The sequence below is a fragment of the Lontra canadensis genome, unplaced genomic scaffold (assembly GCF_010015895.1).
Source record: "Lontra canadensis isolate GAN:19392208 unplaced genomic scaffold, GSC_riverotter_1.0 scaffold24, whole genome shotgun sequence".
Lineage (NCBI taxonomy): Eukaryota > Metazoa > Chordata > Mammalia > Carnivora > Mustelidae > Lontra > Lontra canadensis.
In genome coordinates, this window is record NW_022631018.1 from 12,203,904 (window position 1) to 12,224,788 (window position 20,885).

At 44.6% G+C, this 20,885-nt stretch overlaps 1 protein-coding gene across 1 annotated transcript in view; it reads right to left on the reverse strand.

The window, feature by feature from the left end:
• The window catches only part of SCCPDH (saccharopine dehydrogenase (putative)), a 34,408-nt gene extending 13,808 nt beyond the window's left edge, over positions 1 to 20,600 (reverse strand). Inside the window, exons 1-5 of the mRNA XM_032862870.1 lie at positions 20,270 to 20,600; positions 18,660 to 18,772; positions 12,606 to 12,686; positions 10,347 to 10,476; positions 7,465 to 7,514 (exon numbers count right to left, since the gene is read on the reverse strand). Of these exons, the coding sequence (XP_032718761.1) occupies positions 7,465 to 7,514; positions 10,347 to 10,476; positions 12,606 to 12,686; positions 18,660 to 18,772; positions 20,270 to 20,459 (564 nt within the window). The 5' untranslated portion in view covers positions 20,460 to 20,600. The remainder of the gene's footprint in view (positions 1 to 7,464; positions 7,515 to 10,346; positions 10,477 to 12,605; positions 12,687 to 18,659; positions 18,773 to 20,269) is intronic.
• Positions 20,601 to 20,885: the final 285 nt, after the last annotated feature.

The following is a 20,885-nucleotide window of genomic DNA, read 5'->3' on the forward strand; positions in this document are numbered from 1 at the left end:
GAAACAGACTCTTGAATTCCTATATTGTATTGAATCACCACACTGTACCCCTGAAATTGATATAACACTGCATGTTCACTATACTGGAATTAAAATAAAAACTTAAAAAAAAGAAAGAACTGCTCTACAGCTGGCCTTTCCATTTTCTAAATGGTATCTTCTCATAAACAGACATTATCAATTTTAAATGTACACAAATTTATCACTTTTTCTTTATATCTAATGCCTTCTATGTCTTTTTTAAGAAACCATTCCCTATACAGCCTGATGACTATAGTTAATACTGTATTCCCTATGTGAACGTTGCTAAGAGAAATCTTAAAAGTTTTCACCACAAGGGGCACCGGGTGGCTCAGCTGGTTAAGCATCAGACTCTTGGTTTCAGCTCAGGTGTTGATCTTAGGGTCATGAGTTCAAGCCCCATGTTGGGCTCTAGGCTGCACATGGAGCCTACTTAAAAAAAAAAAATTCATCACAAAAAAAAAAAAAATTGTCAAGTCTGTATGGAAATGGATGTTAACTTATCATGATAACCATATCTGCAATATACTGCAGTATATATAACTATCAAATCAATATGTTGTACACCTGAAACTAATGTTGTATCAATTATACTTCATTAAAAAATAATAAAATATATGTCTGTCGGGGCGGGGAGGAAGCCATTCCCAACCCTGAGGCCATGAAATGCACATCGTCTTCTAGAAGCTTCACTGTGTTGCCTCTCACGGTGTAATCCACCTAAACTTGATTTTTTGTACACAGTGTAAAGTATGAATTTAATTTCATTTCTCTCCATCTGGATACCCAGTTGGCCCAGCATCACCTCCTAAAAAGCTCCTTTCCCATAAATCAAGTGCTCACACACATGAACTACTCTGAGCTCTTTACTCTGTTCCAGCCCTACTGATGTCCCACTGCCAATGTAATGCACTGATTTAATAATGAGTCTTGATACCCAAGAGCACCTTTCTACCTTTTCCTCCTTCAAGAATGTCTTGTTTATTATCAGCCCTCTGCATTTCCATATATATTTTAGAATTAGCGGGCCAAGGGGCACCTGGGTGGCTCAGTGGGTTAAAGCCTCTGCCTTTGGCTCAGGTCATGATCTCAGGTCCTGGGATTGAGCCCCACATCGGGCTCTCTGCTCAGCGGGGAGCTTGCTTTCCCCTCTTTCTCTGCCTGCCTCTCTGCCTACTTGTGATCTTTGTCAAATAAATAAAATCTTAAAAAAAAAAAAAAAGAATTAGCTTGCCAAGTTGCACACCAAAACAAAATCCCGTTTCAGATTTTGATTGGAATTACATAGGATTATAAATCAATTTGAGGAAAACTGACATCATAACAACAAAACTGAGTCCCCCAATCCATGAATATGGTGGATCCTTCCATTTATTTGTCTTCCTTAAGGTCTCCAATCATGTGTTATAGCTTTCTTCACAGAAATACTGCACATTTTTCTATTACTATCCTTAGGTACTTAATTTTTTCTATGCTATTAAAAATGGTCACTTTTTAAAAAAAATTCTATATAGCTTGTATATAGAAATGCAACTAATTTTTATCTTAATTCTCTGTCCAGCAACAATAAAGAGTAGGATGGAAATAAATGAAACAGAGAATAGAAAAAGAGAAAAATCAATGAAAACCAAATTTCTCTCTTTGAAGAAATCAACCAAATTGACAAACTTTTAGCCAGACTGACAAAAAGAGTGAAAGAGAAAAAGTCAGAGAAAGCACTCAAGTTACTAAAACCAGGAATGAAAGAAGGAACATCACTACCAACCTTACAGAAGCAGAAAGGAGTTTTAGGGAATACTCCGGACAACTGTACACCACACCAAATGAGACAACCTAGATGAAATGGACAAACTCCAAGAAAGACACCATTACGAATTGAACTGTGTCTCCCCAAATTCATAGGCTGAAGTCCTAACCGCTAATACCTTAAAATGTGACCTTATTTGAAAACAGGATTGTTGTAGACATAATTAATTAAAGGGAGGTCAAACTAGAGTGGGTAGGCCCCCGTCCTTAACAGACCTGTGAGATGCGGACACAGCATCCCCACAGAGAGAACGCCATGCGATGGTGGAGCAGAGATCAGAGCGCAGCATCCACATACCCCAAACGCCCAAGAGCCAGCAAACCACAAGAAGCCAGGAGAGAAATACTGAGCAGATTCTCCCTCAAAGCCTCCAAAGGAACCAACTCTAACAAAACCTTGATCTCCAGCTTCTAACCTCCAGAACCGTGAGAATAATAAATTTGTTTTTTAAGCAACCCAGTTCTCGGCAGTTCGTTACAGCAGGCCTAGAAAACTAATGCCAGTGCAAACTACCAAAACTGACGTAAGAGGAAATAGAAAATCCTAGTAAACCTGTAAGTAAAGAGATGGGAATTAATAATCAAAAAACTTCCCACAAAGAAAAGCCCACGCCCAGATGATATCATTGATGAATTCTACCAAACATTTCAAGAATTAATACCACTTCTTTGCAAACGTTTCCTAAAAGGCCAGTACCAATTACCCTGATACCAAAACCAGACAAAAAAAATCACAAGAAAACTACAAACTAATATTCCTTATGAATATAGATGCAAAAATCATCAACAAAATGCTAGTAAACTAAATCCAGCAATATATAAAAAGGATTATATACTATGACCAAGTGGGATTCACCCCAGCAATGTAAGATTGGTTCAACATACAAAAATCAATTTTAAGCAATACAGTGGAAGGGAAGAAAAAACAAAAACCACATGATCATCTCAACAGATTCAGAAAAAGCATCTGATAAAATATAACACCCTTCACATTAAAAACACTCAACAAACTACTAGAAGGAAATTTCCTCAACCTGATGAAGAGCATCTATAAAAACCCACAGCTAGACAAAGACATCAGTTCTCGCCACTTCTACTCCCCACTGTACTGGAGGGTCTAGCCAAGGAAATCAGGTAAGAAAAAGAATTTTTCTAGCAATCTATGAAACTCATTTACTCATTCTAAAAATATTGCCTATAGATTTCTTTGGAATTTCCTACATTTACAATTATATCATCTGCTGAAAACAGTTTTGTTTCTTCTTTTAAAAAATTTTTTTAATTTATTTATTCATTTATTTGAGAGACAGAGATAGCAAGAGAGAGCATGAATGGGTAGGAGAAGGAGAAGCAGGGTCCCCACTGAGCAGGGAGCCCGACTGGGGCATGATTCCAGGACCCTGAGATCATGACCTGAGCCAAAGGCAGATGCTTAACGGACTGAACCACCCAGGCACCCCTTGTTTTCTCATTTCCAACCTATATACAGTTTCGTTCTTTTTTCCTGCATTACTGCTCTGGCTACAATCTGGCAGAAGTAATGGGCACCCAGGTCTTATCCCTGTGCTCAGAGCAAAAGTTTTCAATGTTAAATACAGATTTAACTTTATTATAGCTTTAAAAAAAAAGATAATCTTCCCTTCTATTCCCAACTTGCTGTAAGTTTTTAATCATGAATAGAAAGTACATTTTACCACACTTTTTCTCTGCTTATCGAGATGATCATAAGACTGTCCTCCTTTAACCTGTTAGTGAGGTGGATTATAGTGATTATGTAATATGATACATCCTATTCCTCTCTAAAACTAACTTGGTCAAAATATATTATTCTTATGTATTACTGCTTTTAATTTGCAAATATTTTACTTAGAATTTTTATATCTGTGTTCCTAGAACATGAAACTGGACTGGACTTTTGCATCCTGGAATTGTAGGGTTTTAGAATTAAGATTAAGTTAGCCTTGTCCACTCAAGTCAGCTGACAAAAACACTTACTGAGCTCCGATTATGTGACCAGCAGTGTTCTGGGTGCTTGGTGAACTAAAAAGACAAACATCCTTCTTTTTGTGGTGCTCACATTCCAGAGAGGGTTACAAACTCAATAAAAAATACAATACACAGGCTTTAGAAGGTGCAAAGTACTATAAGAAAAAAGAAAAAGAGTAGGTATGATGAAGTGAAAATGATGGAATTAAGTCTGCAATTTTAAATGGGACTTCATCAGGAAAGTGACATCGGAGAAAAGACTTGAAGGAGAAGAGGGTGTCAGTCATGAAAACATCTGTGACAAGTATTTGCAGGAAAAGGAGAGAGCCAGGACAAAAGTGGAGGGCGGAAGCGTGCTGGCATGTTCGAGGGGGCACACGGGTCAGCGTGAATGAGGGAGAATGCCCAGGTGTGGGAGAGGAGGCTAGAGAGGGACAAGGGCCACGTCACTTGGATTCTTGCACACGACCGGAAGGACATGGTCCGAGTGAGGTCTGAACAGGATCATCCCGGCTATATGTCGAGCACGACTCTACAAGAACCGGTGGTAGCAAGAATAAGGCGTGGGAGAAAGAGAAACGGTGAAGAGTGATCAGATTCGCACGTTTCGCAAAGGCAGAATCAACAGGATTTCCTGACTGACGGGATCTGAGGATCTGTCCTCAGAGGACAGAGAGCAATGACCCCACCGTCTGGCCTGTGTGGAAGGACACGCCACTACCAACTGAAACGGATACAAAGGACCCGAGGTTGGAGCGCATTTGGAAACAAGAAACAGGAGGTCGGTTATGGTCAAGGCACAGTCTGAGAGAGCTATCAGGTGTGCAAGGGCAGATGTTAATTAGGTGATTAGATGTTTTAAGTCCGGAGTTTAGAAAAAAGGTCTGGGTTAATGACATAAATTTAAAATACATTTCATCATATGCAAATATACAGAGATTTTCATGTTATCTCTTCAGTGATTTCTAGTATAACTGTACTGTGGTCTACAACACACTCTAGGACAGGGGTTGGCAAACCGTCTCTGAAAGGTCCAATCTGTAGGCCACAGATGGTCTCTACGACCTATTCTTTGTATTTCTATTGCAGCCCTTTTAAAAATGTAAACAATCATCCTTAGCTTGTGGACATATAAAAAAGGCCATGGGCTGGGGCAGCTGGGTGGCTCAGTCGGTTAAGCATCCAGCTCTTGTTTTCGGCTCAGCTTGTGATCGCAGGATCTCAGGGTCATGAGATGGAGTCCCATGCCAGGCTCCACGCTCAGCACAGAGTCTGCTCGAGATTCCCTTTCCCTCTCCCTCTGCCCCTCCCCCTGACACTTGCCACAGGCAAGTGGCTGACCTGTTCTAGAACCCCAACAGCCACTGTGCAAGCCCCCACACAGCACACACAGAACATTTCCATCACGGCGGGAAGACCGACTGGACAGACAGGACAATTCTACACTATAATTTCAATCCTCTGAAATTCAAGCGTGTGGTCTATGGTACAATTTTGTGTGTAAAATAAAAAACCCCCAGGGGAAAAGAAAGCTAAGGAGGGACAGGACAGCTCAGTGACTGGGGATACACAGAACCTGTCCCATCCTTGTAAAACTCAGGCTGTGGATTTTGCTTTAGGGGGAGTGAGAGAGGGAAATGCACTCCTACAGACGCTTCAGCTCTCTTGTCCTGGGTCAAGCCCCAACTTTAAGTTCAAATCATATTAATAAAAATAATACTTAATAACGTTTACTGGGCAATTTGCTAACTGCCAACCTCTGATTTAGAGTCATTGACTCCGTGACCACATGAAGCAGATACTATTATCATCTCCTTTTACAGATGAAGGAAGGGAGGCCCCGTGAGGACAGTGTGGTACTTGCCCAGGACGTCACCCATAAGTGGCAGAGCCAGAACTCAAACCCAGGCAGTCCTGCTGCCCAATCTGGCTCGCCTCCCTGTGAATCACCAGGGGCTTGTTTACCCTCTAGTGAAGGGAAGACACCTTCATGACACCAGCTCTCTTTCCAACTGCATCTCCTGCTGCTCTTTCAAAAGCAGCCTCTTTTCTACTCTACCAATTTTCTCACGATCTCCCTGTTGTGACATCTAGGTTCTGTCATCCTGCAGCAACTCCCTGCAGTCCTCAAACTCATCTTCTGCTTATAAAACTCTCTTTCCTATCTGGAACGTGTTCCATGCTGGAGAGATGGAACTCTCTCTCTGGCGCCCCCTCCAGAAGCCTGCGACCCAGGCCAAGGCAATCTGACTACGCCATTACACCAGGTCATACTGATGGGCTCAAGAAAAGCCCAAAGGCCCCACACTTGACTGATCTTTCCTACGATGTGATACATCAACTCTGCTAGCTGTTCCCAGGAAATGAGGAACTTTAAGGACAATGTATCCCTGGGAATGCCAGCACCTTCTCTGCCACACTGAGAGCCACAGAGAGGAACCCAGAGGAAAGGAACGCAACATCAGTAAATCCCACACCATCCCCTACAGAGTCAGTTAGTTCCTCTTCGTGTTGCTGGTTTAAACCGGGTGGAGCTGGGTTTCTAGCCATGCCCCCCAGATTCATGCATGTATCTCACTCTTGCTTCTGAGCCTTGTTCAGGTGACTTTCCAAATGCTATTTCCTTCTCACAGCTAAACTCAGCAAGGCCTCTAGGAGGCCTTCCCCAGTTGCTCGGGCCCACTATCACTTCCCTTTACTCTGATTCTGACTCTCCAGTGGGCATTCTCTGTCACCACAGATTTTAGCATGCGTGACACAGCTTTGTGTTTATCAACCTGATCCCACAATTTGGACGACTAGAACCATGAGTCTCACCCGCACACGCTCATACCATCCCGCAGCTGTGTCCTGATGATGCTGCTCCCTCTCCCTTAGCCCAGCTCCACAGCTCCCGTCTCCGACACTCAGCACGCGCCCAGCTCCTCCAGGCTGCTCTTACCTCTGGCCTCCCAGCGGGGTTGACTCTCCATCCTCAGAATCCTACAGTATTTCACCTGATCTCTTTAATGTCTCTCTCTCCTGTCAAGCCACATTATTCTCCCCTTCAGGACAGGCCTGCATCTTCTCCGTTTCTGGGTCACACCACCTTGTACTGCTCTATGTATCTGCACCACCACAGAGGACTTGCTGAACGAATGGATTTCAAAGAGAACCTCAAGCACAGACCTAGACCTGGGTCAGACTGCCGGCGACAAAGGGCCTATCGTAAACATGGGCCTCCGGGAATACGGCCACCTCAGGTCTCACGTTCCCCAACGGGCTGGACGGTCAGTGATGACATCACCATCTCTTTCTGGCCACGATGGCCTTGGCCCGTGAGGCGCATGACACGAGTGTACAGACTTGGACTGAACTGGTTGACAACAGTTATTACACAACAATGAGAGATATTTTGGTGCTGGGATCATGGGACCTCATTCTAATACACTGAACCGTGCAGCTGTTTGTAACAAAATTCTATTTTAAGTCTAGGTAATTCCCAGCAAGCCACCATCTTTACTTTTTAAAATCAAACATAGTGACTCTCATGCCCTAAAAATTACAAATATGTATGAAATTTAACTCATCAAAATCTTTTTAGGAGGCATGTATCATTTCCAAAATGTTTTTGTTAACTTTAAAAAACACCTGAGAAACAGAAAAACCAACCTCAGGTCCGGAATGTAGAGTCAGGAAACTTTCCACAGCAGTCAGAGTGCCTACGAGAGCAGCAGAACGGTAGAGTCAAATCAAATAAAATCCACACAACTAAGACATGCAGAATGCATTATTCCTATTTTTAAAAGATTTTATTTACTTATTTGAGAGAGAGAGCACAAGCAAGGTGAAGGGCAGAGAGAGAAGCCGACTCCCCACTGAGCAGGAAGCCCAACGAGGGGTTCGATCCCAGACCCCGGGATCATGACCTGAATCAAAGGGAGACGCTTAACTGACTGGACTGCCTAGGCATCCCAAAATATAGCAATTTCTTAAGACTGGTCTTCCTAGTTTTAATTCCAAAGAAAACAAAATCGTGGGGCCTTGGAAAGCGGACCCTGAGAAAGAGAATGAACCACCTCGTCATCAACAATGATGAGAACCACAGTCATCTAAATGTTGCCTGGTGACCATCAATAAACACCTAGATCAAGTATAATCCCCTGAGATGATTCTGAGGTTTGCTCTGAGAACGCTGCCTGGGTTTATGGCCCAATCATCTACCCTCGCCACAGAAAGAACATGGACCGCCTAAGGCAACACAGAGTAACACGTGGACAGCTTGTGCCAAACAATCAGTGGGGCACTTGTTGAAATGCTCCCTCTTAGGGTTTGGTATCTGAAAACAAAGTTGTTGGGTTTGCTTTTTAAGATTTTATTTACTTATTTGACAGAGAGAGAAAGAGAGCACAAGCAGGCAGAGAGGCAGGCAGAGAGGGAGGGAAGCAGGCTCCCCGCTGAGCAGAGAGCCCAACGCGGGGCTCGATCCCAGGACCCCGAGATCATAACCTGAGCCAAAGGCTGAGGCTTAACCCACTGAGCCACCCAGACACCCCGAAAAGAAAGTTTTAAAACAAGGCTTAAAGTATTATTTCTCCCTTAAAAGAAAAAAGACCTATTCAAAATAACAGAAGCTATTAAATATTTTAAAACAACCTTAGTAAGAAATATGTAAAATTATCTTGAAGAAAATGTCTGAACTTTAGAGACTTAAGTTGATAAATGGGGACCTACCAAATCTATGATTTTAAGATTAAGTGTTTTAAAGACGTTCAGTTGGGGGGCGCCTGGGAGGCTCAGTCAGTTAAGTGACCCATCTTGGTTTCAGTTTAGGTAGGATCGAGCCTGGGATCAAGTCCCACGTCAGGCTCCACACTGAGCACGGAGTTTGCTTGGGACTTTCTCTCCCTCTATCCCTCCCACCACCCAACACTCACTCACTCTCTAAAATAAATAAATAACTTAAAAAAAAAGAGAGATGCTCATGTTCTTTTTATTTGGAATGGTTCTAGCATTTCATCACTGAGTATGATATTGGCTATTGCCCTCTGACATTAATTATGTTAATAAAGTATTCTATTCCTAAAAACCTGCAATCAGTAAATGGCAGGAATTATCAAATCATTTACTGAGATGGCCATCTAGCTTTTCACCTTCAATATTCTGATGTGATGATGACATAACTTCCTAATAAGCCTTGGTTTTGATATATTATTCTTTTAAAATGCCATTGAAGATTTATTAAAAATTTAGCATTTTTCTGACTACTAATTTCACAAAGCAAGACTGATTTGTAGCTTAGCTTCTTTGGGTGCTATCTATCTGGGACTTTGGTTTGAGTTATGCTAACTTTTTGCTATAAACTAGAACACTTTCTATCTTTTTAAGCTCTTAGGATAGTTTATACAACACTGGAGTTACCTGTTTCATGTCATTTTTTAAATGGACCCTTTTAGAATATGCATGACATTACAAATTTCCATTGTTTTACCACAATATTGATATTTTTCCATTTTTTTAAGATAAAGGGTTTTTAGTTCTAAACTGGTATTATTCACATCAAAAAGCTCTCAAGGAGAGCATAATAGGGTGTATGGGTGGCTCAGTCAGTTAAGCATCTGCCTTTGGCTCAGGTCATGATCACTGTGATCTCAGGGTTCTGGGATCGAGTCCAGCATCGGGCTCCCTGCTCAGCAGGAGCCTGCCTCTTCCTCTCCATTTGCCTCCCCCCAGCTCATGCTCTCTCTCATTCTCTCTTGCTCTCTTTCTCTCAAATAAAATGTTTTTTAAAAAATTAAACTTTTAATTATAATAGTTACATAATTATATTTTTAAATGTGTTAATTCCTAAACCAACCAAGTTTGGATTATAATGGCTGTCAGAAATTCTTTTTCCAGAAATTTTGCAGCTTTAACCATAACTAAGTTGAGACAATGGACAATTCCTCACTTTGGAATATACACGGTACTAACTGCATCTTAAAAAATCATGTCAAAACTAAGCAAGTGGGTTTTGTTTTTATTTTTAATTTTTTAAAGATTTTATTTATTTGACAGAGAGACAGAGGGAGAGAGAGCGCTTATAAGCAGGGGGAACGGGAGAGGGAGAAGCAGGCTCCCCACTGATCAGGGAGCCCGATGTGGGCTCTAATCCCAGGACCCCAGCACCACGACCAGAGCTGAAGGCAGACGCCCAGCTAACTGAGCCACCCAGGTACCCCTTAAATTTTTTTTCTTTTCTTTTTTTTCTTCTTTTTTTTTTTAGAGAAGGTGAGTGGGGGTCGGAGGAGTGAGAATCCCAAGCAGGCTCCACATCCAGCGCAGAGCCTGACACACGGCTTGATCCCACAACCCTGAGATCACCACCCGGCCAAAATCAAGAGCTGGATGCCTAAACAACTGAGCCACCCAGGTGCCCCAAACAAATCATGCGTTTGAACATTACCCATTTACAGTTATATCTCTCTTCCCAACTAGATTTTAGTTCATCACAGTTATAAACATGAAAATTTTCTATTATTAAATTCAATTACTGCTTAGTGATTGATAATTACCATTCATCTTATTTCTGGTATATATTACCCCCAGATCTGCTGGAATGGAGTCAAAGCCACTGCTTCCAATGATATAAGATCCTTTTTCTGCAGCTTTCTCATGATACTTCCAATACATTAATTCCAAAAACTAAAAAATTCAGGACAAAAATCTGAATCAGAGCTATACAGAAACATGTACATCAGCATTAAATGACAGACCTTAAAAGACAAAGCAATTACATTGTGAAAAGGATAACCAATGTGGCTTTGTAGTGAAATATTAACTGTGGAAATGTTTTTCACTTTTTCAGCAAATATTTACTGTACATCTATCACGTGGCAACTAGTGTGGGGCAAGGGCTGATCTGACTTAATGACACTATTAACTTTTTCAGAATGACTTCTAAATGCAAAAGTAATACTATGAAAAACTAAATTAATATGCAAAAAACCCACAAAGACAGCAGGAACACATCTCTGAATCGTATCACACAGAGGGAGCATCATTACAGACATGGGTCGGCACACACACATGGTTGGGATGAACAATGTGGAGAGGAAGGGATGGAAGAGGAGAATAATGTCTGTTCAAATCCTCTGCCTGTTTTTACAGATTACTTTTAGAACAGTTCTAGATTCACAGAAAATCTGAGTAGTGGAGAGTTCCCATGTACCCCGACCCAATTTCTCCTATTGTTAGAGTTTTCTGTTAACATTTGCTACAATTAACAAACCAACATTGATAACATTATCACTAAAGACCATACTTTATCCAGATTTCCCTAGTTTTCACCTAATGTCCTTTCTCTCCCCCAGGATCCCACATCACACTTATTTGTCATGTGTCCCGAGGCTCCTCTTGGTTGTGACAGTCTCCTCGGAATCTCAGGACCCTGACAGTTTTGAGGACTCTGGATCAGGTACTTTGTAGCATGCCCCCCGTTGGAATTCTTCTCCTGACCAGCGTGGGTTTACAGCTTTTGGGGGGCAGGGGGGAGACCACAGGGGTAAGGTGCATTTTGTGACATTCCATCAAGGGTATGTACTGTCACTGGGACTTACCGCTGTGGACGGTGGCCCTGAACGCTCAGCTGAGGTAGCGTTTGTCAGGTTTCACCACCAGCAAGTTATTCTCTTCTTGCCTCCCTTCTGTACTGTTCTCTCGGGGAGGGAATGACTCTGTGTGGCACCCCCTGAGGAAGCGGTGGTGAGTCATGCTCCCCGCCTCGAGGGTGGAGTAGTTACACAAGCAATTTGGGATTCTTCCACAGAACGTGTCTCCACTCATCCCTTCGCCCATTTTTAATTAGGTGATTTGATTTGTATTACTGCCTCGTAAGAGTCCTTTATTCAGTCTGGATCTTTATTAAGCTTTGAGATCACTTTTACTGAAGTTTATAGGACACTTTAGGAAGGTTTCATCATTTTCTTTGCTGTGGGATTTTTTTTTTTTTTTTAATAAGACAGGAATTGGTTTCTGTTTCACTCAGATTTCCTACCTCTTCTTGACTCGATTTTGGTAATTCACACTTTCCTAGTCTTTTCCAGTACGTTACTATATCGGCACATTGGTGAAGACAGTGGCAGAGACCGCAGGGACAGATGAGGTGACAGTTCTCGAGGAGCTGGGGTGGCCGGGTGCTTGCGGACGCTCCACTTCCTGCGCGCAGGCAAACCCCAGCTGAGTCCTGCTTCTACTGAGCGGACGCAGGACTCAGCGGCACGACTTAACCCCCCGCAGCTTCAGTTTCCTCATCCACAAAACAGGCCAGACGACACCGACTTGACAGGAACGTGGAACATTCAGATGACACAAAATGCTGGATTAGCAGAGTGTCGGGCGTGCAGTAAGCACTCGAGTGTCAGTGTCTATAATGTTTATATTTGGAGGATTTTACACTTCCTTTTCTGTAATGCTGTAAAGGTGTCTGATTACAAGAAGGGAATTCGTTATGAAAACGTTATAAAAGTGATATTCTAAGAATTTACACACGGCGCACCATTTTAATTAAGCCCTCTCACAGCACGCGGAAGCTACAGAAAGCAGCACATCCTACACACAAAACACCTGGAAGAAATGAAGTGGTAAGGCAGAAAAAAACTCAAGAGAACGGAAGACCTGACTCTCCTTCAAGCCGTCAGTGGAACCGCACGTCTCAGCACAAGGGTGGGGGTCCCTGACTTCTAAAACAGGTCTGCGGGGCGGCACTAAACAATTCCCCCCTCTCAAAGACAGCTGTGTTGTTAAGGCCCTTCTTTCTTCTTCATTTTACATACCTGAGGCTCTCCACAGATGTCAATACAGCTCGTTCCATTTTCGATACATGCTTTTACTACAGGTTCTCCGTAAAATCGATACTGGAGGGAATAAAGAAAACCAACCGTTTACTCTCACTTAGCAAGCCTGAAGATTGACTGACTGACTGAGTGAGTGATTTGAGAAAGAGAGAGAGAGAGAGAGAATGTGTGCACATAACAGGGCAGGGTCAGAAGGAGAGAGACAATCTCAAGCAGAGTCTGGGCTGAGCACAGAGTCCGATCTGGGGCCCGATCCCACAACCCTGAGATCATGACCTAAGCCTAAATCCAGAGTCGGACACAGAACTAACGGAGCCACCCAGGTGCCCCTTCCTTAGCAAGCTTAAATGAATGAAATGCCATTGAGTTTTGCAAGTAGAGTCTTAGTTATTAAGAATCAAATATTCACAAAGGAGCCGAAAAATCACGTAACTGCACCACACCACTTCTCACAGCGTGAATGAAAGCACGATGGAATTAGAGGAACGTGTGCTCACCTCTAACTGAAAACCAAACAGGAAGTTTTATAGACCAAGTGATTCATTCGAGTTGAATTCTGAAGAACAAGGATTTGCCAGCAAAAAGAAAAATCCAGATAAAGAGAAAAGTATATGTGAAGGTGTGAGAAAAGGTAAGGGGAGCTGAAGCTCAGAGTAGTTGATAGGGACGTGACGAGAGACGGGCCTGGAAGGAACACTGGGGCCAGGTCAGGACTACTAGGCTCTCCTGAAGAATCCTAAGTAGGACAGTGGTGTAAGGTTTACAGAAAACACACATCACTCTGCCTGACCCACTAGAAAACAACACCATGGCTGCTAAGAAATGACAAAAGGCGGAAGTAAGGAAGGTGACGGATACACCAAGGGTAAGACTGTTAAAGAGATAGAAGTGACTGGGCTTGCTGATTAGACAGACAAGGAAGCCAAAGGCGGTGGCGGGGGGGGGGGGGGGGGGGCTACTGGTCCTATTAATCAAAATACAGACCAACAGGAAGAGGAGAAATTTCATTTGTTGCCATGATTGGCCTCGTTCTCCACAAAATTTGCAAGTGAGAAACCTAGAAGCCATTTTTTACTCCACCTACCCTGGAAGTCACCAGGTTTTACGAATTAGTTCCCTGAAAATCTCAAATCAGTTCCCTCCCCTCTACACATCCAAATCTGAGTTCATACCCTTACCACCTCTCCTGCGATTTACTGTACACAGTAACCAGCTTCCCTGCAGCCAAGGTAGTCCCATGGCCAAAGAACACCAAATCATTATTCTAAAATAAGAATCTGATGTTATCTTTATTTCGTTGCGTACACACACGAACACACGCACGCATGCACAGATACATATACATCTCTTAAAATCCTTTGCTAGCTCCACAGTGCCTATATCTACTATAGGAGAAAGTCCAAACTTCTTAGCATGTCACGAAAAGCATCAGGTCACACCACAACCCCTTCATTCCCATATTCCAACAGCTCTCAAATGCCTATCATCTCCTAATTGTGCTACTTCCTTGCCCTCCATTCCCTGGAGCCCCCTCCCCTGTTCGTGGCTGCCCTAGGCTAGCTCCTGGCTCCTCCAGTCTCTGCCTTCTGGCCTTGGCTTACCTTCCCACGGCTCAGAGAGTGAGCCACAGCCTGTTGGCTACTGGGTTTACCTACAAGTACTGGCAAGCGGCTGTAAAGCATTAATGAGCTTTCTGAAATAACAGCTCCTTCTGGAAACAGAATGCGCTCCCCTCTCTGCCACAATCCCCCCCCCAACCCCCACATCGTATTCTGTCTTAACTGGCCCACCTTTCTCTCTTCTCCGGGCAATCTGAGGTTGAGACTTCAACACTAACATCCCTATATTAATTTTGTTTTGTTTTGTTTTTCTCTACTTTCTAACCTTGTGCTTTTATGAAATAAATGAACAAATGGTAACTATCCTTGATCTCAGAGGAGACATTTCTCCCCAGCGAAGCCAATCAGCTTATAGGTCAAAACTGCAATCCTGTTCTCAGCATTCCACGTCCTAACGTGGCTGTCTCCCAGCCATGTAGACAGGCTTGCCTCAAGGGGCCCACAGACCCATTCCCTCAGTTACAGAAATAAAGTCAGTATGTTTATTCATGCTTTTTTTTTAAAGGAAACACAAAGGAAAAAATGAAGCCTCATTAACAGTTAATACATGAATTGACTTGGGCATGTTCCCTGGGCCACTTGACGTGGTCCCGTGTTGAATGGAAACTATACAAGGGGCCCTGAGGGCAGCTTGGGAGTGTCCCTCATGCAGAGGGGCCCATGGTGATGCCCTCATTCATTCATTTTCGGTATATTTCAACTGAATGCCTGTTTACACATGCCTAAGTAGTTTTACAGATATCCTGTTTTTTAACTAAATAAACCTTCACAAAATAGACAAAGAGGTAAAAACAAACAAACAAAAACCTGCAAAGAGACTGGTAATGACCCCAAACTCGTAAAGTGAAAATGCCAATCCCAGGAGAGCCCAGGAAGGAGCAGATTTGGGGCAAAAACCTAGGGACTCAGATGCCCATGAATCACCCAGGTGGAAACACCAAGAAGGCAGCCGCACCTCCCCATCTGGTTTCGGGGGCAGTCCTCACTGGAAGCTAACGTGGGCCATCAGCATACAGATGGCATTCAAAACCTTTCGACCACAACCCACGCTGAGAAATCCACTGCATGTGGCAGCCAATATGTACAAATATACACAAATATACCGAACTGAAACACAAGTTTCATAAACCAGCACTTACCCATATTACATGTAATTCACCCTATTTTCTATTCTAGGCTACCTGATCATTTTTTTTTAATGCTGAGTCTCAACTTACTACACTACGCTGTTCAAAAATGCTGGCCCAAAATGGACAAGTAGGAAGCACCAAAGACCTCTCTCTTCAAAAAAAAACAAAAACAAAAACACCAAAACACCACAGAAATGAAAACCAATCTTCTGGGTTTCTGTCTGGGATGATGACAAGTTCTGGAGATAAGATGGTGAGGGTTACACAACATTGTCAATGGACCAAATGCCACTGGTTTGTATACTGAGAAATGGCTAAAATGGTCATTTTGGTTATGTGTGTTTTATTATAATACTAATAATAGATTTTTTTAAAAAAGTCTGGCTCAGAGAGTGCAAACAGAGAAGTTTGTAAGGCTCGAGCACTGAGCCTCTGGTACTTACAGGAAGATGAGAATATCCAACAGAAGGGAGGGGGACAGAGCTGGCGGAAAACCAGGGAAGAACCAGACCGCAAGAGCCAAACACAGGAGGACGTGACCGAGGGGGGATAAATGCCAAGAGCCTGGATCCAGGTGAGTGTGGGGAGCTGGTGAGGGCTTAGCAGACCAGGCTCCCTGAAGCAGGGAGGTTTCCAGAGGTCAGGCAAGAGTGGCTTAGGATGGAGTGGGAGCTGAGAAAAGTGGATGTAGGAGAGAGAACGTGTTCAAGGAATTTAGCTGCAAAGGGGGCACAGAAACAGTCCAGAAGAAGGGCAGATGTGATAAAAATGTCAACATGGGGTCTTCAAATCCTCAAAACAGGGAAGGCAGAGTCAGGGTAATGCAGGTACGCAGGTGAAGAAATTCTCTTTCAACAGCTTCGACTGCCATAGCACACACACACAAAAAAGGAAATAAAATCATCAGATCACCGAGGGAAGAGGGACAGGAGGTTAAAACATGAAGACAAAGAGGACACAAGCTGCTGCTTCAAACAGCAGGAGAGAGAACAGTCCAGGCAGGTGGGGTTAGGGTGGCTGGAGCTGCTGAGGCCCCACAGGAAGTTTGTCACCACATACTTAAAGACGGACTGTCAGCAAGGGGACGCACTTTCTCCAGACACACAGAGCTACGGGATTACTGGCTGACAGGGGATGCAAGTTCAGGTAAGGTAAATGGGACTGGAATAACTGGAAAAAGTTTTGGTGATTCAAAGGGGCACCTGCACCCCAATGTTCATAGCAGCAATGTCCACAACAGCCAAACTGTGGAAAGAGCTTAGATGTCCACTGACAGATGGACGGATAAAGAAGATGTGGTATATATATAATGGAATACTATGCAGCCATCAAAAGAAATGAAATCTTGCCATTTGCAATGACCTGGATGGAGGTAGAGTGTGTTATGCCAAGCAAAAGTCAGAGAAAGAAAAATACCCTATGATTTCACTCACATGTGGAATTTAAGAAACAAACAGATGAACACAGGGGAAGGGAAGGAAAAATAAGATGAAAATTGAAAGGGCAAACCATAAGAGACACTGAGTTCTAGGGAACAAACAGGGTTGCTGGAGGGGAGGTGGGTGGGGGGATGGGGTAACTGGGTGATGGACATTAAGGAAGGCATGTACTGTAATGAGCAGTGGGTGTTATATGCAACAATCTACCTCGGAAACTAATTTTTAAAATAAATAATAAATAGAACACACACACACACACACACACACACACACACATACATACACAAACCAGCTTTGGGTTTTTCCAGAGTACTGGGGTAGGAAGGGCAAGGAGGTTGACTTAAGATATAAGGAAGAGAATGGTCATAGCAAGAGAGCACAGAACCAAAACTAATTAGGAATGAGATTAATCTAAACAAACAATTTGAATACATTTTTACTGGATAATCAAAAAACCTTTCTCCTTTCATTTAAAACATGATTATCAGGGGCACCCGGGTGGTTCAGATGGTTAAGCAACCGCCTTTGGCTAGGCCATGATCCTAGCGTCCTTGAGATCAGCCTCATGTGGGCTCCTGGCTCAGCAGGGAGTCTGCTCCTCCCTCTTCCTCTGCCTCTCCCCCTGTTCCTGCTCTCTCTCTATCTGTCTCAAATAAATAAATAAATAAATTCCTTTAAAAAATTGTTTCAAAAAAATGATTATCAATCTCCTAGATGCTCAGTTTTCAAACATTCTGGCAACTGTGATGGCTTCCACAGACCAGTAAATATTACCAACATTCACCCTGGGACACAGGCCAGAAGTGTGTCCTCCGTGTCCAGAACAACAGCGGAGGGTTCGAATGTCGAAGCATCCTCTGACCCCAACGACTCTCAGCACCTCTTCCACCCCCATCCTGTGCTCGGCTTGCCTGGGCTATTTCCCTGTGGGTCCCCTATTACCCCTTTTTTCTCTCAGAAGACAAGGAACTACAAAACCGTACATGAGCTCATGCTCTGGCTTTCAACCATTCAAAGACTCTGCACACTTCAAACCCTGACCTGGCCTGCCATACCTTCGGACCTAACTCCTGGGTTCCTCTCGGACGTGACCTCCCACCTCTGCCCTCTCTGGCATTCCTGTCCTGCAAACCCACGCTCATCTTGGACGTCTGTAGCTGCCCTGCCCTGCAGCACCTTCTCAACTACTCCCACAGCTCCCCTGCTCACCTCACTCGGGGCTTGACACTAATGTCAGGTCCTGATGACCATCCACCTCACAGAGACTCGTGTGCCAATCTCTCTGTCTCCTTATCCTGCTTGATTTTTCTTCAAAGCACTAATCACTACCTACGATTATAACCTTAGGTTTCTGTCTCACCCACTGGACTGTAAGGTCCATGAGGGATTCTCAATTTTGTTCACCTTTATGTCCCAGGTACCCACACTAAAGCAGTATCCATGTAATAAACATTCAATGAATATTTGTACTGAATAAATAATAGAGGAATATCATTTATCAGGAAATAAAAAAATATATTAGGGGCACATGCTCAAACATTTTTTTACTTAAGAAGCATGCAGTAAGGAAAAAAAAAAAAAAAGCTGGCCATCAGAGCTGTAACCAATGAAGGAACCAGGAGCCAGTCCCTGAAGTAGTACCACTGAGAGTCTGGCTCTCTCTCAGGAAACCTGGGTCACATCCACTGGCTCCTCATAAGGAATGAAAACTCCCCCACACGGGCTTGAAGTCCTGAACCAACTCTTCTGTCCTCTGTCCTTATGTTCCTCTGAAATATCAAATACCAGACTCTGCTGGAAATGAATACATCGCTTGTTCCAACACAAAACCGGGCGATGACTTACTGGCCCCACACAGTTGAGGACAACTGCTGCCTGTTTAGCCATTTCATCTAGTGAGGCTGGATTCGTGACGTCACAAATTATTATTCCAACTTCGGATGGGAGTGTCGGTCTTCCTGAAATAAGAAATAAATCATCTGAAGCAAATCCTGGTACAGCATTAGATCTTCCAGATCGTCTTTTTATAGAAATCAGGGATAGCAGATTTACTAAATATACTAACAAGAGGTAAAAGTTTTTAAAACCAGATAATTAAAAAAGAGAGAGAGAAAGTTATGAGGAATATGGAGTTAACACTACAGATTGCTAAAGAAAAAATCATTAAGCTTTAAAAAAAAATCTAACTTAAGCAACACACAAAGAATAACCGTGTGTAAATGACAATTTCACCATCATTTAGATACCGAGTAGATGACTGTCCTGATTTCTTCTCTGTTGCAAGAATTCCATTATAAAAGTTTCTCATCAACTACCAACCAATTACATATGACAAAATACTGGGGAGGAGGGCAGTAAAAAGATGTTGTTAACATCGACATGAGAAAAAAAAGGACTCTGAGGTAGAGAGCACAGTCTAGGTAAGAACACTCATTATAGGTTTATAATGAGTAAATTACTGTAATTAGCGGAATGCAGGTTTTGATGGATCAAGGTATTCCCCACAAGGACTGAACCTGGGCATTAGAATCTTGGCTACTTAGCTAGGCTGCACCTGTACAGTCTTGGTGGGAAGGAAAAGGAAATGGAAGACCATATTTCAACAGTGAAATTGTTTCTTCTGAAAAAGTAAAACAAACCAACAAAAAACACTAAAAAGCTCTTTGGTCAAGAGTGCCTATTGGTGGTGACAGCAAAAAGGATTCTGCACTGGGGGGCCCAGGGTGGAATCAGAAGTGAGATGAAGATGAAACAGAAAAACGCAGGCGCATTTGTGTGTATGAGGTCCACTCGGGTGGGAAGGAGCCGCAGTTAAAGGCTCCTGAGACCTAAATGTGTGTGCTGTCTCACTGTCCCATCCGTACCCCCAGGCCTTAGGGCAGGACCCAGCACGGATAAGACCACGCAGCAAAATCCTGAGGAACGAATGCTAAAAGAATAAGCCAACGCGACAGAGTAAGCCCGCTGGCGAATTCTCACAAGCAAAAAAGAAACTGAAAAGCGAAGTCCACGACGTCCCCGAAACCTGGAAAGCTGCCTCGCCCACCGCCAAAACCCAAGGCGAGGGGAGAGGACGAACAGTCGCGGGGAAACCAATGCCCTCCTCTCCCGTCCGACCTCACCATCGAGAACCCTCCAGCCCCACCAGCTCCCCCTCCACCCGGCTCTGGAGGGACACCGGGCCGGCCAGGGAAGAACCGAAGTCCTCGGCTGCTTGGCCTGCGGGACCCGCCACGCCAACGGGGGGTTTCAACACAGGAGACACGCATTTACTGCTGGGCTTCACGTGGGGCGCGGCCCAAAGCCACGGCCCCTCCAGGCACCAATCCGGACGTCCGGCCGGCCTGGGGAGCCCTGGGGAGCCTCCCCCACCCCCAGCCCCCGGAAGGACAAACGCTCGCTGCGGGCGACCCGAACCCCTGCCGGGAGCGGGAAGCCGCCCACCCCGCCTTTACCCAGCTTCAGGGCAGCCCTCTCCACCACTCGCTGCAGCTTCTCCCGGGAGCGGCCCGCCACGGCCCAGGGCAGGCGGGGACTCAGCCCCGGGATCACCTGCTCCCGGGCCACCTCCTGGACCACGAACTGGCCGGTGAAGCCAGACGCGCCCAACACCACCAGGTGGAAGGGCCTCGCCTCGGTCGCCATGACGAGCCCACAGCGAGCCGAAGCCCGGGAAGGGTGGAGTCCTCCGCGCCTGCGCCTCACGCAGCGACCCCAGTACCGGGCGCAGCAACGGCCTCTGCCGCGGCCGCCGTCGCCGCCGCCGCAGCCAGCGCGCCGCGCTCCCGACGCCCCGCACGCGCCGCCGCGCAAGGGCCACGCCCACGCCCGCGCCGGCGCCTGGTGCGCCCGCGAGAGCGTCGCACAGGGAAGGAGTTGGCCCCAATTCCTGATGTCTGCAGGGACCCCGCAGCGGGAGAACTGTTTTCCAAGCTCTGAGGCCGAGGAGTGTTCGCGAAGCCGGAGCAGAGCAGGTGGAGGGCGAATGGGTTCTGGGGCCCAAGGCCGCAGCGCCCTAGACCGCAAGCCCCTGACCCCACCACCCCTGGTGCCCCTCCGCCCTCCGCCCAG